Here is a 12,353-nt window from a genome sequence, read left to right as displayed (position 1 = left end):
TGCGCCACTGCACTCCAGTCTGGGCGACAGAGTGAGACTCCGTCTAAAAAAAAAATACATATATATATTCTTCTGGGTAGGAGGTCCACAGCCAGGTGAAGCTGGGATTCAATCTCCAGAGCAGGTCTTTACCACCAGGCAGCAGGATGTCTCCCCACTCTCAGAGGAGAGAAACTAAGGCCAGGGCCAGTTAGGACATCCTGGCGCCCAGGAACCTGGGCCATTGCCTACAGTGCAATTGGGCATCGCACAACCCCAGGGGCATTTTTTTTTTTTTTTTTTTTTTGAGACGGAGTCTCGCTCTGTCACCCAGGCTGGAGTGCAGTGGCGCCATCTCCACCCACTGCAAGCTCCGCCTCCTGGGTTCACGCCATTCTCCTGCCTCAGCCTCCCGTGTAGCTGGGACTACAGGCGCCAGCTACCACGTCCGGCTAATTTTTGTATTTTTAGTAGAGACGGAGTTTCACTGTATTAGCCAGGATGGTCTCGATCTCCTGACCTCGTGATCCGCCCGTCTCGGCCTCCCAAAGTGCTGGGATTACAGGCGTGAGTCACGGCGCCCGGCCACCCAGGGGCATTCTTTAGAAACTGCTTGTGGGTATCTAGAGTGATTGTGACCATTTTCTGGCAGCTGGGGGTAAAGGGGTATGGGGAAGGGCCTTTCCCTGGGCAAACTGCTCGCTCTGTGACTCAGCGCTGAGCCTCAGTCCTCTCTTCTGTAAAACAGGGCTATTCATAGTGCCTGTTTCCAGGGCTGCCATAAGGATAAGGAGCTCCAGCTTCAGAGAGTCCTAGCACAGTCCTCCAGCACACAGGAGGCACTTAATAAATGGCACCTGTTTCCATTATGCAGCATGCCCACCAGGAGGCGCTGTTTGTGGGGGGGCAAGGAGTGCCCACCCCGCCAGGGAAGTGTCCTTCTATCCCCAAACCTCCCTCTGTGGGTCTCCAGGGATGATCTCACCTTTTCTTCTGTAAATTTTTGAGTTTAACTGGAACAAAAAAGAAATGAGCATGTGTTAGATTTTGGTCCTAACTGTATCCGGCAATTTCTGTTTTTTTTTTTTTTTTTTCTTAAGACAGAGTCTCACTTTGTCACCCAGGCTGGAGTGCAGTGGCTCAATCTTGGCTCACTGCAACCTCTGCCTCCTGGATTTAAGCGATTCTCCTGCCTCAGCCTCCCGAGTAGCTGGGATTACAAGTGCGCACCACCAGGCCCAGCTATTTTTGTATTTTAGTAGAGGTTTCGTCATTTTGGCCAGACTCGTCTCGAACTCCTGACCTCGAGTGATCCACCCGCCTCGGCCTTCCAAAGTGCTGGGATTACAGGCATGAGCCACCCCGCCTGGCCTGGAAGGCCTCAGATTTTTGTTTGTTTTTTGTTTTGTTTTTCGAGATGGAGTCTCGTTCTGTTGCCCAAGCTGGAGTGCAGTGGTGTGATCTCGACTCACTGCAACCTCCGCCTCCTGGGTTCAAGCAATTCTTCTGCCTCAGCCTCCCATGTAGCTGGGACTACAGGTACACATCACCACGCTTGGCTAATTTTTGTGTTTTCAGTAGAGATGGGGTTTCACCATATTGCCCAGGCTGGTCTCAAACTCCTGACCTTGTGATCTGCCCACCTTGGCCTCCCAAAGTGCTGGGCCATCCTGGACAACATGGTGAAACCCTGTCTCCACTAAAAATACAAAAGTTAGCTGGGTGTAGTGGCACGCACCTGTAGTCCCAGCTACTCGGGAAGCTGAGGCATGAGAATCGCTTGAACCTACGAGGCGGAGGTTGCAGTGAGCCAAGATCGTGCCACTGCACTCCAGCCTGGCAATAGAGCAAGTGAGTCGAGATCACCTCACTGCACTCAAGCCTGGGTCACAGGGTGAGACTCCATCTCAAAATACACACACACACACACACACACACACACACACACACACACACACACACACACATAATTTGGCTGGGCATGCTGGCACATGCCTGTAATCCCAGCATTTTGGGAGGCTGAAGCAGGAGGATCACTTGAGCCCAGGAGTTCAAGACCAACCTGGGCAACATAGCAAGACCCTATCTCAACAACAAAAAAAATTTTTTTTTTGAGACGGAGTTTTGCTCGTTACCCAGGCTGGAGTGCAATGGCACAATCTTAGCTCACCGCAACTGCCACGTCCTGGGTTCAAGTGATTCTCCTGCCTCAGCCTCCCGAGTAGCTGGGATTACAGGCATGCGCCACCACGCCCAACTAATTTTGTATTTTTAGTGGAGATAGGGTTTCTCCATGTTGGTCAGGCTGGTATTGAACTCCCAACCTCAGGTGATCTGCCCGCCTTGGCCTCCCAAAGTGCTGGGATTACAGGCGTGAACCACCACACCCAGTCAACAAAAAATACTTTTAAAAAATTAGCTGGGTATGGTAGTGTGCGCCTGTGGTCCCAGAACTTTTGGGAGGCTGAGGTGGCAGGATTGCTTGAACCCAGGAGTTACCCAGCCTGGGCAACATAGCAAGACCCTGTCTTAAAAAAAATAAAATAGGCCGGGCGCGGTGGCTCACGCCTGTAATCCCAGCACTTTGGAAGGCCGAGACGGGCGGATCACAAGGTCAGGAGATCGAGACCATGGTGAAACCCCGTCTCTACTAAAAAAATAGAAAAAATTAGCCGGGCGCAGTGGCGGGCGCCTGTAGTCCCAGCTACTCGGGAGGCTGAGGCCGGAGAATGGCGTGAACCCGGGAGGTGGAGCTTGTAGTGAGCCGAGATTGCTCCACTGCACTCCAGCCTGGGCGACAGAGCGAGACTCCGTCTCAAAAAAAAAATAAAAAATAAAAAATAAAATAAAATAAAATAAATAATTAGCTGCGTGTGGTGGCACGCACCTGTGGTCCCAGCTACTTTGGAGGCTGAGGCAGGAGAACTGCTTGAGCCCAGGAGGTCAAGGATGCAGCGAGCTATGATCCTGCCATTGCACTCCCGCCTGGGTGACAGAGTGAGTCTCCAAATACAAAACTTTTAGGCCAGGGACTGTGGCTCACGCCTGTAATCCCAACACTTTGGGAGGCCGAGGCGGGCGGATCACCTGAGGTCAGGAGTTCAAGACCAGCTCGGGAAACATGGCAAAACCCCATCTCTACTAAAAATACAAACATTGGCCAAGCACGGTAGTGCACACCTGTAATCCCAGCTACTTGAGAGGCTGAGGCAGGAGAATCGCTTGAACCTCGAAGGCGGAGGTTGCAGTGAGCCGAGATCGCACCACTGCACTCCAGCCTGGGCAACAGAGCGAGACTCTGCCTGAGAAGAAAAATAATAAATAAATAAATATTTTTAAAAGGGGTGTGATGAACAAATTATTGAACCTGAAAACAAAACGGTGTGAGTTGTGAGTGTAAGCACATTTTCAGGTTCCAGAAGTTGTCAACTGGCAACTTGTGTGCCAGGCTTTCTTTGCATGCTGTTACCTCTTCTGACCACCAGGACAACAGCCACCAGCCCAGCGAGGAGGAAGACGGCACCAGCCAGGCTCAGGGAGAGCACCAAGATCCAAGTGGGCACTGGAGGAAAATCAGAAAAGAGAGTGGGCAGGTCAGTACCATCTCTCCAGGTAACCTTTGAGTAGCCAGCCCTTACCCCATAACCCCCAACCAAAGAACATGAATGCAGATGGACCCAAGAGACTTAGCAAACTTTGTGTCTGGCCAATTAGCATATCCCTCACTCCTGGCTATTATGATTGGTTCAGGATGAGCACGTAACCCAAGTGAAGCCAATGAGAGCTAAGTCTGGGACTTTGGAGGTACCACTGGGAAAAGAGTTTTACTCCTCTGCCTAGCATTGCATAGGATAGATCTCTTAAGCCAGGAGCGGTGATTCATGCATGTAATCCCAACATTGTGGGAGCCTAAGGCAGGTGGATTACTTGAGGCCAGGAGCTCAAGACCAGTCTAGCCACAGGGAAATTCTGTCTATATTAAAAACATAAAGGCCAGGCGCGGTGGCTCAAGCCTGTAATCCCAGCACTTTGGGAGGCCAAGACGGGCGGATCATGAGGTCAGGATATCGAGACCATCCTGGCTAACACGGTGAAATCTCGTCTCTACTAAAAAATACAAAAAATTAGCCAGGCGAGGTGGCAGGCGCCTATAGTCCCAGCTACTCGGGAGGCTGAGGCAGGAGAATGGCGTGAACCCAGGAGGCGGAGCTTGCAGTGAGCTGAGATCCAGCCACTGCACTCCAGCCTGGGCGACTGAGCGAGACTCCGTCTCAAAAAAATAAAATAAAATAAAATAAATAAAAAATAAAAAATAAAAACATAAATAATTGGCCAGGCGCGGTGGCTCACGCCTGTAATCCCCGCACTTTGGGAGGCCAAGGCGGGCGGATCACAAAGTCAGGAGATTGAGACCATTCTGGCTAACACTGAATCCCCGTCTCTAATAAAAATACAAAAAATTAGCCAGGCATGCTGGCATGTGCCTGTAGTCCCACTTACTCAGGAGGCTGAGGCAGGAGAATTGCTTGAACTCAGGAGGCAGAGGTTGCAGTGAGCTGAGATCGTGCCACTGCACTCCAGCCTGGGTGACAGAGCAAGACTCCGTCTCGAAAACAAACAAAACAAAACAAAACAAAAACAACAAAACCCCACAAATAATTAGCCAGGTGTGGTGCACGCCTGTAATTCCAGGTACTTGGGAGGCTGAGGTACAAGAATAGCTTGAACCCAGGAGGTGGAGGCTGCAGTGAGCTGAGATCGTGCCACTGCACTCCAGCCTGGGTGACATAGAGAGAACCCGCCCTGTCTGAAGAAACAAACAAAAAAAGAGATGGCTGGGCACGGTGGCTCATGCCTGTAATCCCAGCACTTTGGGAGGCTGAGGAGGGTGGATCACCTGAGGTCAGGAGTTCGACATCAACCTGGCCAACACAGTGAAACCCCGTCTCTACTAAAAATACAAAAATTAGCCAGGCGTGGTGGCAAGTGCCTGTGTTGAACCTGAAAGGCGGAGGCTGCAGTGAGTCGAGATTGCACCACTGCCTTCCAGTCCGAGTGACAGAGCCAGAATCGGTCTCAAAAAAAAAAAAGGAGAGAATATATATCTGAAGCTTCAGGGCACAATTTTGTCACCGTGAGGGGGAGAAACAACCTGAGAATAAGACAGAAGAGGAACTGAGAAGGCAAATGCTTTCCGTCATTTTTCAGCGCCTGGATCCAGCCACATCTGAAGTCAGCCATGTTAACTGACTTCAGCTCAGTGAACCAACAAATCCCCTCTTGTTGGTAGAGCCAGTGTGAGTCAGGTTTTTATTACTTGCAGTCTGGGTGCCAGTGGCCAGATGACATCCACCCCCAGCCCAACGGTAGACCCTGAGATCCACCCAGAAGCTAGTCACACAGGCATGGGAGTGGCAGTTCCAGAGTCACCTTCTCAGCACAGGACTTGGCTTCCCCTTCCTGCAGAAAGAGGAGATGCCCCGACCCCAAGGGAGGTGAGGAGCTAAGCCAGGAGGGGGAAGAAGACAGACGTTTGGTATTCTCACAATGTCAGCCTTGTTCATTGATTCACCTGGGGCAGAAGGGGTGTTGTCAGCTCCCAACTCCAAGACCACAAGGCCAAGGTGAGAGAAGGAGACCTTTGATAGAGGAGCCCGAGGCCGGGAAGGACAGAGAACTGCTCTGTCATAGCTGCGTGTTGGCCTCCGCTGGCAACAAGATTCTTTTTTGCAGTGAAAAGGTTCTTTTTTTTTTTTTTCCTTTTTTTTTTTTTTTGAGACAGAGTCTGCTCTGTCGCCCAGGCTGGAGTGCAGTGGTGCGATCTCGGCTCACTGCAAGCTCCGCCCCCCGGGTTCACGCCATTCTCCTGCCTCAGCCTCCCAAGTAGCTGGGACGACAGGCGCCCGCCACCACGCCCCGCTAATTTTTTGTATTTTTTTTTAGTAGAGACGGGATTTCACGGTGTTAGCCAGGATGGTCTCGATCTCCTGACCTCGTGATCCACCCGTCTCGGCCTCCCAAAGTTCTGGGATTACAGGCTTGAGCCACCGCGCCCGGCCAAAAAACTTTTAAAAAGAACTTTTTTTTTCGGCCGGGCGCGGTGGCTCAAGCCTGTAATCCCAGCACTTTGGGAGGCCGAGGCGGGTGGATCACGAGGTCAGGAGATCGAGACCATCCTGGCTAACACCGTGAAACCCCGTCTCTACTAAAAAAAAATATACAAAAAAAAACTAGCCGGGCGAGGTGGCGGGCGCCTGTAGTCCCAGCTACTCGGGAGGCTGAGGCAGGAGAATGGCCTGAACCCGGGAGGCGGAGCTTGCAGTGAGCTGAGATCCGGCCACTGCACTCCAGCAAGGGGGACAGAGTGAGACTCCGTCTCAAAAAAAAAAAAAAAGTTTTTTGGGCCAGGCGTGGTGGGGCTCATGCCTGTAATCCCAGCACTTTGGGAGGCCGACATGGGCAGATCACTTGAGGTCAGGAGTTCAAGACCACCCTGGCCAACATGGTGAAACCCCATCTCTACTAAAAAATACAAAAATTAGCAGGGTGGTTGGCGCCTGTAGTCCCAGCTACTCGGGAGGCTGAGGCAGGAGAATCGCTTGAGCCTGGGAGGCAGAGGTTGCAGTGAGCCGAGATCGGGCCATTGCACTTCAGCCTGGGCAACAGAGTGACACTCTGTGTCAGACATTAAAAAAAAAAAAAAATGTTTTTATAGACAGGGTCTCCGTCTGTCACCCAGGCTGGAGTGCAGTGGTGGGATCATGGCTCACAATATCCTCTACCTCCCCGGCTTAAGTGATCCACCTGCCTCAGCCTACCAGCACATGCCATCAGGCCCTGCTAATTAAGAAAAAAAAAAAAATTAGCCGGACACGGTAGCTCACGCCTGTAATCTCAGCACCTTGGGAGGCCGAGGTGGGTGGATCACCAGATCAGGAGATCAAGATCATCCTGGCTAACACTGTGAAACCCCTACTTAAAAAAAAAATAAATAAATACAAAAAATTAGCCGGGCATGGTGGCTCACGCCTGTAATTCCAGCACTTTGTGAGGCCAAGGAGGGTGGATCACCTGAGGTCAGGAGTTTGAGACCAGCCTGGCCAACATGGTGAAACCCCATCTCTACTAAAATACAAAAATTAGCTGGGCATGGTGGCACACGCCTGCAATCCCAGCTACTAGGGAGCCTGAGGCAGAATTGCTTGAACCTCGGAGGTAGAGGCTGCAGTGAGCCAGGATCACACCACTGCACTGCAGCCTGGGCGACAGAGTGAGACTCCGTCTCCAAAAAAATAAAAATAAAAAAATTGGCCGGAGCCAGGCGTGCGGTGGCTCATGTAATTCCAGTATTTTAGGAGGCTGAGTGGCAGGATCACTTGAGCCCAGGAGTTTGAGACTAACCTGGGCAACATAGTGAGTCCCTGTCTTTACAAAAAATAGAAATATTAGCCAAGCATGGTGGTGCAAGGCTGTAGTCCCAGCTACTAGGGAGACTGAGAAGGGAGGATTGATTGAGCCCAGGAAGTGGAGGCTGCAGTGAGCTGTGATTGCGCCACTGCACTCTAGCCTGGTCAACAATGCAAGACCCCTATCTAAAAAAAAATTATTTATTTTTTTTTTTTGTAGAGACAGGGTCTCACTATGTTGCCCAGGCTGATCTTGAACTCCTTGGCTAAAAGAATCCTCCCGCCTCAGCCTCTCAAAGTCCTGGGCTTACAGGCGTGGGTCACTGCACCCGGCCAGGAAAGTTCTGACTGATGGTAACACAGAAGGCTATCGAGGGCTCCTCCCTCCTGCTTCTTGACCCATAACCCATGCCCAGCCTCCTCACTCAGAGATCAGAAAAGGACATCAGCCCTGCTGGGGTTCCCGTCTCACTGGGGTAAAAAGCTAAAATCCTTGCTGTGGTCTACCAGGCCCCCCACGATCCTCCTGGTGAACTCCCTGCCCCGCCTCTCCCTATTTTCTTCCTTGTTCACCATCCTTCAGCCATACTGGGCTCCTCAGACACACCAGGGAAGCTTCAGCCTCGTGGCCTTTGCACAGCCTGTATCCTCTGCCTGCAACATGTGCCCCAGATATCCACGTGGTTGGCTCCTCCTCATCATTCAGTTCTTTGCTCAAATGCCACCTCCTCAGAGAGGGCTTCCCTGATTGCAATACTCTACTTCAGAGTCCAGAGGGCTGACCATTAGAACATTGGGCCAGTCGCCCTACTCTACTTCAAATAATGACATCCTCACCCAGGTGGATTTTATCTGGTGCCCTGCTGGCAGGTTGAATATATGTCGGATTTCATGTTTATCATCTGTCCTCATCTGCCTGGAATGTCAGCTGCAGGAGGGCAAGACCAAGGACAGTTCCTGGTGCACAGTAAGTGTCCAGAAGCCTTATGTGGCTCATGCTGGGCATAGTGACTCACATCTGTAATCCCAGCTACTCTGGAGGCTGAGGTGGGAGGATCACTTGAGGTTAAGAGTTCAAGACTAGCCTGGTCAACATCTTTTTTTTTTTGGAGACAGAATCTTGCTCTGTCGCCCATGCTGGAGTGCAATGGCACTGTCTTGGCTCACTGTAACCTGTGCCTTCCAGGTTCAAATGATCCTCCTGCCTCAGCATCCCAAGCCGCTGGGATTATACACGCATACCACCATGCCCAGCTAATTTCTGTATTTTCAGTAGAGATAGGGTTTCACCACATTGGTCAGGCTGGTCTTCAGCTCTGACCTCAGGTGATCCACCTACCTCAGCGTCCTAAAGTATTGGGATTACAAGCATGAGCCACCATGTCCAGATTAGAGGGGAAAAAGATGGATGAGATGGTTAGGTGGTTTTCACCATGTTTTCCTCTTTTTTATTTTTATTTTTTGAGACATAGTCTTGCTCTGTTTCCCAGGCTGGAGTGCAGTGGAGTGATCTCGGCTCACTGCAGACTCCACCTCCCAGGTTCAAGTGATTCTCCTGCCTCAGCCTCTTGAGTAACTGGGACTACAGGCAGGAGCCACCATGCCCAGTTAATTTTTGTATTTTTAGTAGAGACAGGGTTTCACCATGTTGGCCAGGATGGGCTCAATCTCTTGACCTCGTGATCCACCTGCCTCAGCCTCCCAAAGCGCTGGGATTTCAGGTGTGAAACTGCGCCCAGCCTTTTGTCTCTCCTTCTAAGAGAACTCCTGGGAATGAGACAGGGTGACAGCAGTGGGATGTTTGGAAACCCATGCCCAAGACATGTCCGGCCCTGGTCAACATTTTGAGACCCTCATCTCTTTTTTTTTTTTTTTGAGACGGAGCCTCGCTCTGCCGCCCAGGCTGGAGTGCAGTGGCCGGATCTCAGCTCACTGCAAGCTCCGCCTCCCGGGTTCACGCCATTCTCCTGCCTCAGCCTCCCGAGCAGCTGGGACTACAGGCGCCCGCCACCACGCCCGGCTAGTTTTTTGTATTTTTAAAGTAGAGACGGGGTTTCACCGTGTCAGCCAGGATGGTCTCGATCTCCTGACCTCGTGATCCGCCCGTCTCGGCCGCCCAAAGTGCTGGGATTACAGGCTTGAGCCACCGCGCCCGGCCGAGACCCTCATCTCTAAAATAATTTTTTTTTTAATTAGCTGGGCATGGTGATGCACACCTGTAGTCCCAGCTACTTAGGAGGCTGAGGTGGGAGGATCACTTGAGGACAGGAATTTGAGGATGAAGTGAGCTATGATTGTGCCATTGCCCTCTAGTCTGGACAACCTTGTCTCATTTAAAAAAAAAAAAAAAGCCAGGTGCAGTGGCTCATGCCTGTAATTCCAGTACTTTGGGAGGCCGAGGCAGGAAGATCATGAGGTCAGGAGTTCGAGACTGGCCTGGCCAACATGGTGAAACCCCGTCTTTCCTAAAAATACAAAAATTAGCCGGGCATGGTGGCACACACCTGTAATCCCAGCTACTCGGGAGGCTGAGGCAGGAGTCTTGCTTGAACCAGGAGGCGGAGGCTGCAGTGAGCCAAGATCACGCCATTGCACTCTAGCCTGGGCAACAAGAGCAAAACTCCGTCTCGGGGGGGGGAAAAAGTATGTGGCCAAGAGGGGAAGTAATGTAGGTCACGGAGGTGTAATTCATGGTTTTTGGAAGGCAATGGCATCCCAGACTAGCTACCTGTTACATGTGTATAAGCTGTACCTCCTGTGCCTCAGTTTCCTTATCTGCAAAATGGGAAGAATCACAGCAACAATTTTGGTACCATGAGGGAGATGGGCTACCTGACAATAAGACAGAGAACAATGTGGAGCGGAGATGGGGCAAATGGTTCCTGACAGCTTTCAGCACCTGGATCTAGCCATACCTGAAGTTGACCCTGTGAGCTGACTTCAGCTCAGTGAACCAACAAATCCCCTTTTGGGCTAGCTGAGAAGATGGAAAAAGGAAAGGCGAGTAAGTCCTGGCAGGGTGTAAGCCTGGCTTTTTCTGGGAAGGTCTCTGAGGCAACAGTACATACGAGAGGTCTGTGTGGGAAAATGAAGCCCCTGGCAGTGAGATCCCATAGAATGGCCTTACCTGGAAAGGAGACGTTCACGGGCTCGCTGAGGTCTGACAGCTGGGGCTGGCTGAGCTCGCCTAACACTCCATACTGGCAGTGGAAGGGTTCCCCTGGAGCCTCGCTGCTGCTGCCATTCAGGTTAAATGTCACCCCGCGCTGGTCTCCGTGGGCCTGCAGGATCTGGACCACCTGCCCCCCTCGATACAGTGTGAAATTCGCCCCCAGGAAGTTCCCAGGGGCCATGCATGCGATGTGGATGGGGTCCTCTTGGTTGCTTGGGTGCGGGGGCACCAGCCGGATGGACGGTCGTGGGATCGCCAAGGAGCCTGCGATGCAGACGGTAAGGTGGGTGGGTGCGTGGTGAGAGTGGAGGCTGACCTGGCTTTGTGGCCTCCGGCAAGTAGATCACCCTCCCTCGGCCTTGTGTTTTCTGTGAGTCGGGAGGCTAGTGACCCTACCCCACACTGCCTGGCACATGGTGACGGCTCCCTGTAGTTGAATTAATTTTCATTTTTCTTTTTTTTTTTTTTGAGACGGAGTCTCACTCAGTCGCCCAGGCTGGAGTGCAGTGGCGCGATCTCGGCTCACTGCAAGCTCCACCTCCCGGGTTCACGCCATTCTCCTGCCTCAGCCTCCTGAGTAGCTAGGACTACAGGCGCCCGCCGCCATGCCCGGCTAATTTTTTGTATTTTTAGTAGAGATGGGGTTTCACCGTGTTAGCCAGGACGGTCTTGATCTCCTGATCTCGTGATCCGCCCGCCTCGGCCTCCCAAAGTGCTGGGATTACAGGTGTGAGCCACCGCATTTTTCATTTTCCTTTGAGTCGGAGTCTTACTCTGCCACCAGGATGGAATGCACTAGCGTGATCTTGGCTCACTGCAGCCTCCACCTCCCGGATTCAAGTGATCCTCCAGCCTCCCAGGTAGCTATGATTACAGGCATGTGGCACTACGTCTGGCCAATTTTTATATTTTTAGTAGAGATGGGGTTTCACGATATTGGCCAGGCTGGTCTCGAACTCCTGACCTCATGAGATCTGCCCACCTTGGCCTCCCAAAGTGCTGCGATTACAGGCGTGAGCTACCATGCCTGGCCATCAATTTTCAGTAATAGCATTGGTTATTACACAGCAGCACAACTATACCCTTATTACTTTATTTTTATTTAATTTATTTACTATCTATTTATTTAGAGACAAAATCTTGCTTTGTTGCCCAGGCTGGAGTACAGTGGCCTCAGCCTCCTGAGTACCTGGGACTACGTGCCACCACGCCCGGCTAATTTTTATAATTTTAGTAGAGACGGGGTTTCACCATGTTGGCCAGGCTGGTGAACCTGGCTAGCTAATTTTGCTTATTTTGTATAGAGATGGGATCTCACTATGTTGCCCAGATCCTCACCTCAAGCAATCCTCCCACCTTGGCCTCCCATGAGCTGAGTCCTGAGTGGTGAGGAAGGACCCATTTGGAGAGCTGGGGAAGGGCATTCCAGCAGAGGGAACAGCATAGGCAAAGGTCCAGGGGATGGAAGGGGCATGGGGGTGTTTAAGGAGGAGCAAACGCCGGATGCAGTGGCTCATGACTGTAATCCCAGCACTTTGGGAGGCCAAGGTGGGAGGATTGCTTGAGCCCAGGAATTTGTGACTAGCCTGGGGAACACAGTGAGATCCTGTCTCTATCTAAAAATAAAAATTAAAATTAAAAAACGAGCAGCAAGGAGGCTATCATGGCAGGAGGGAGGAGGTGAGTGAGGGGGGTGGCAGGAGCGGGAGGGGATGAGTGATGGGGAGGGCAGGAGAAGGAAGGGCAGAGGACTTTTATCTTCTTTTCCAGGCTGGGGTGAGGAATTTGGATTTTGG

At 51.6% G+C, this 12,353-nt stretch overlaps 1 protein-coding gene across 5 annotated transcripts in view; it reads right to left on the bottom strand.

Moving 5' to 3' along the window:
• C20H19orf38 (chromosome 20 C19orf38 homolog) overlaps window positions 1-12,353 on the bottom strand; it is a 36,749-nt gene that overhangs the window by 10,657 nt on the left and 13,739 nt on the right. For all 5 annotated transcript variants that reach the window (XM_071086624.1, XM_011728586.3, XM_071086622.1 and 2 more), the window contains 3 exons: window positions 10,513-10,821; window positions 3,449-3,541; window positions 965-992 (listed from right to left, as the gene is read on the bottom strand). In XM_071086624.1, coding sequence (XP_070942725.1) covers window positions 965-992; window positions 3,449-3,541; window positions 10,513-10,821 — 430 coding nt within the window. The remainder of the gene's footprint in view (window positions 1-964; window positions 993-3,448; window positions 3,542-10,512; window positions 10,822-12,353) is intronic.

The sequence above is a fragment of the Macaca nemestrina genome, chromosome 20, assembly GCF_043159975.1.
Source record: "Macaca nemestrina isolate mMacNem1 chromosome 20, mMacNem.hap1, whole genome shotgun sequence".
NCBI lineage: Eukaryota > Metazoa > Chordata > Mammalia > Primates > Cercopithecidae > Macaca > Macaca nemestrina.
This window is presented reverse-complemented; position numbering and strand designations above follow the sequence as displayed.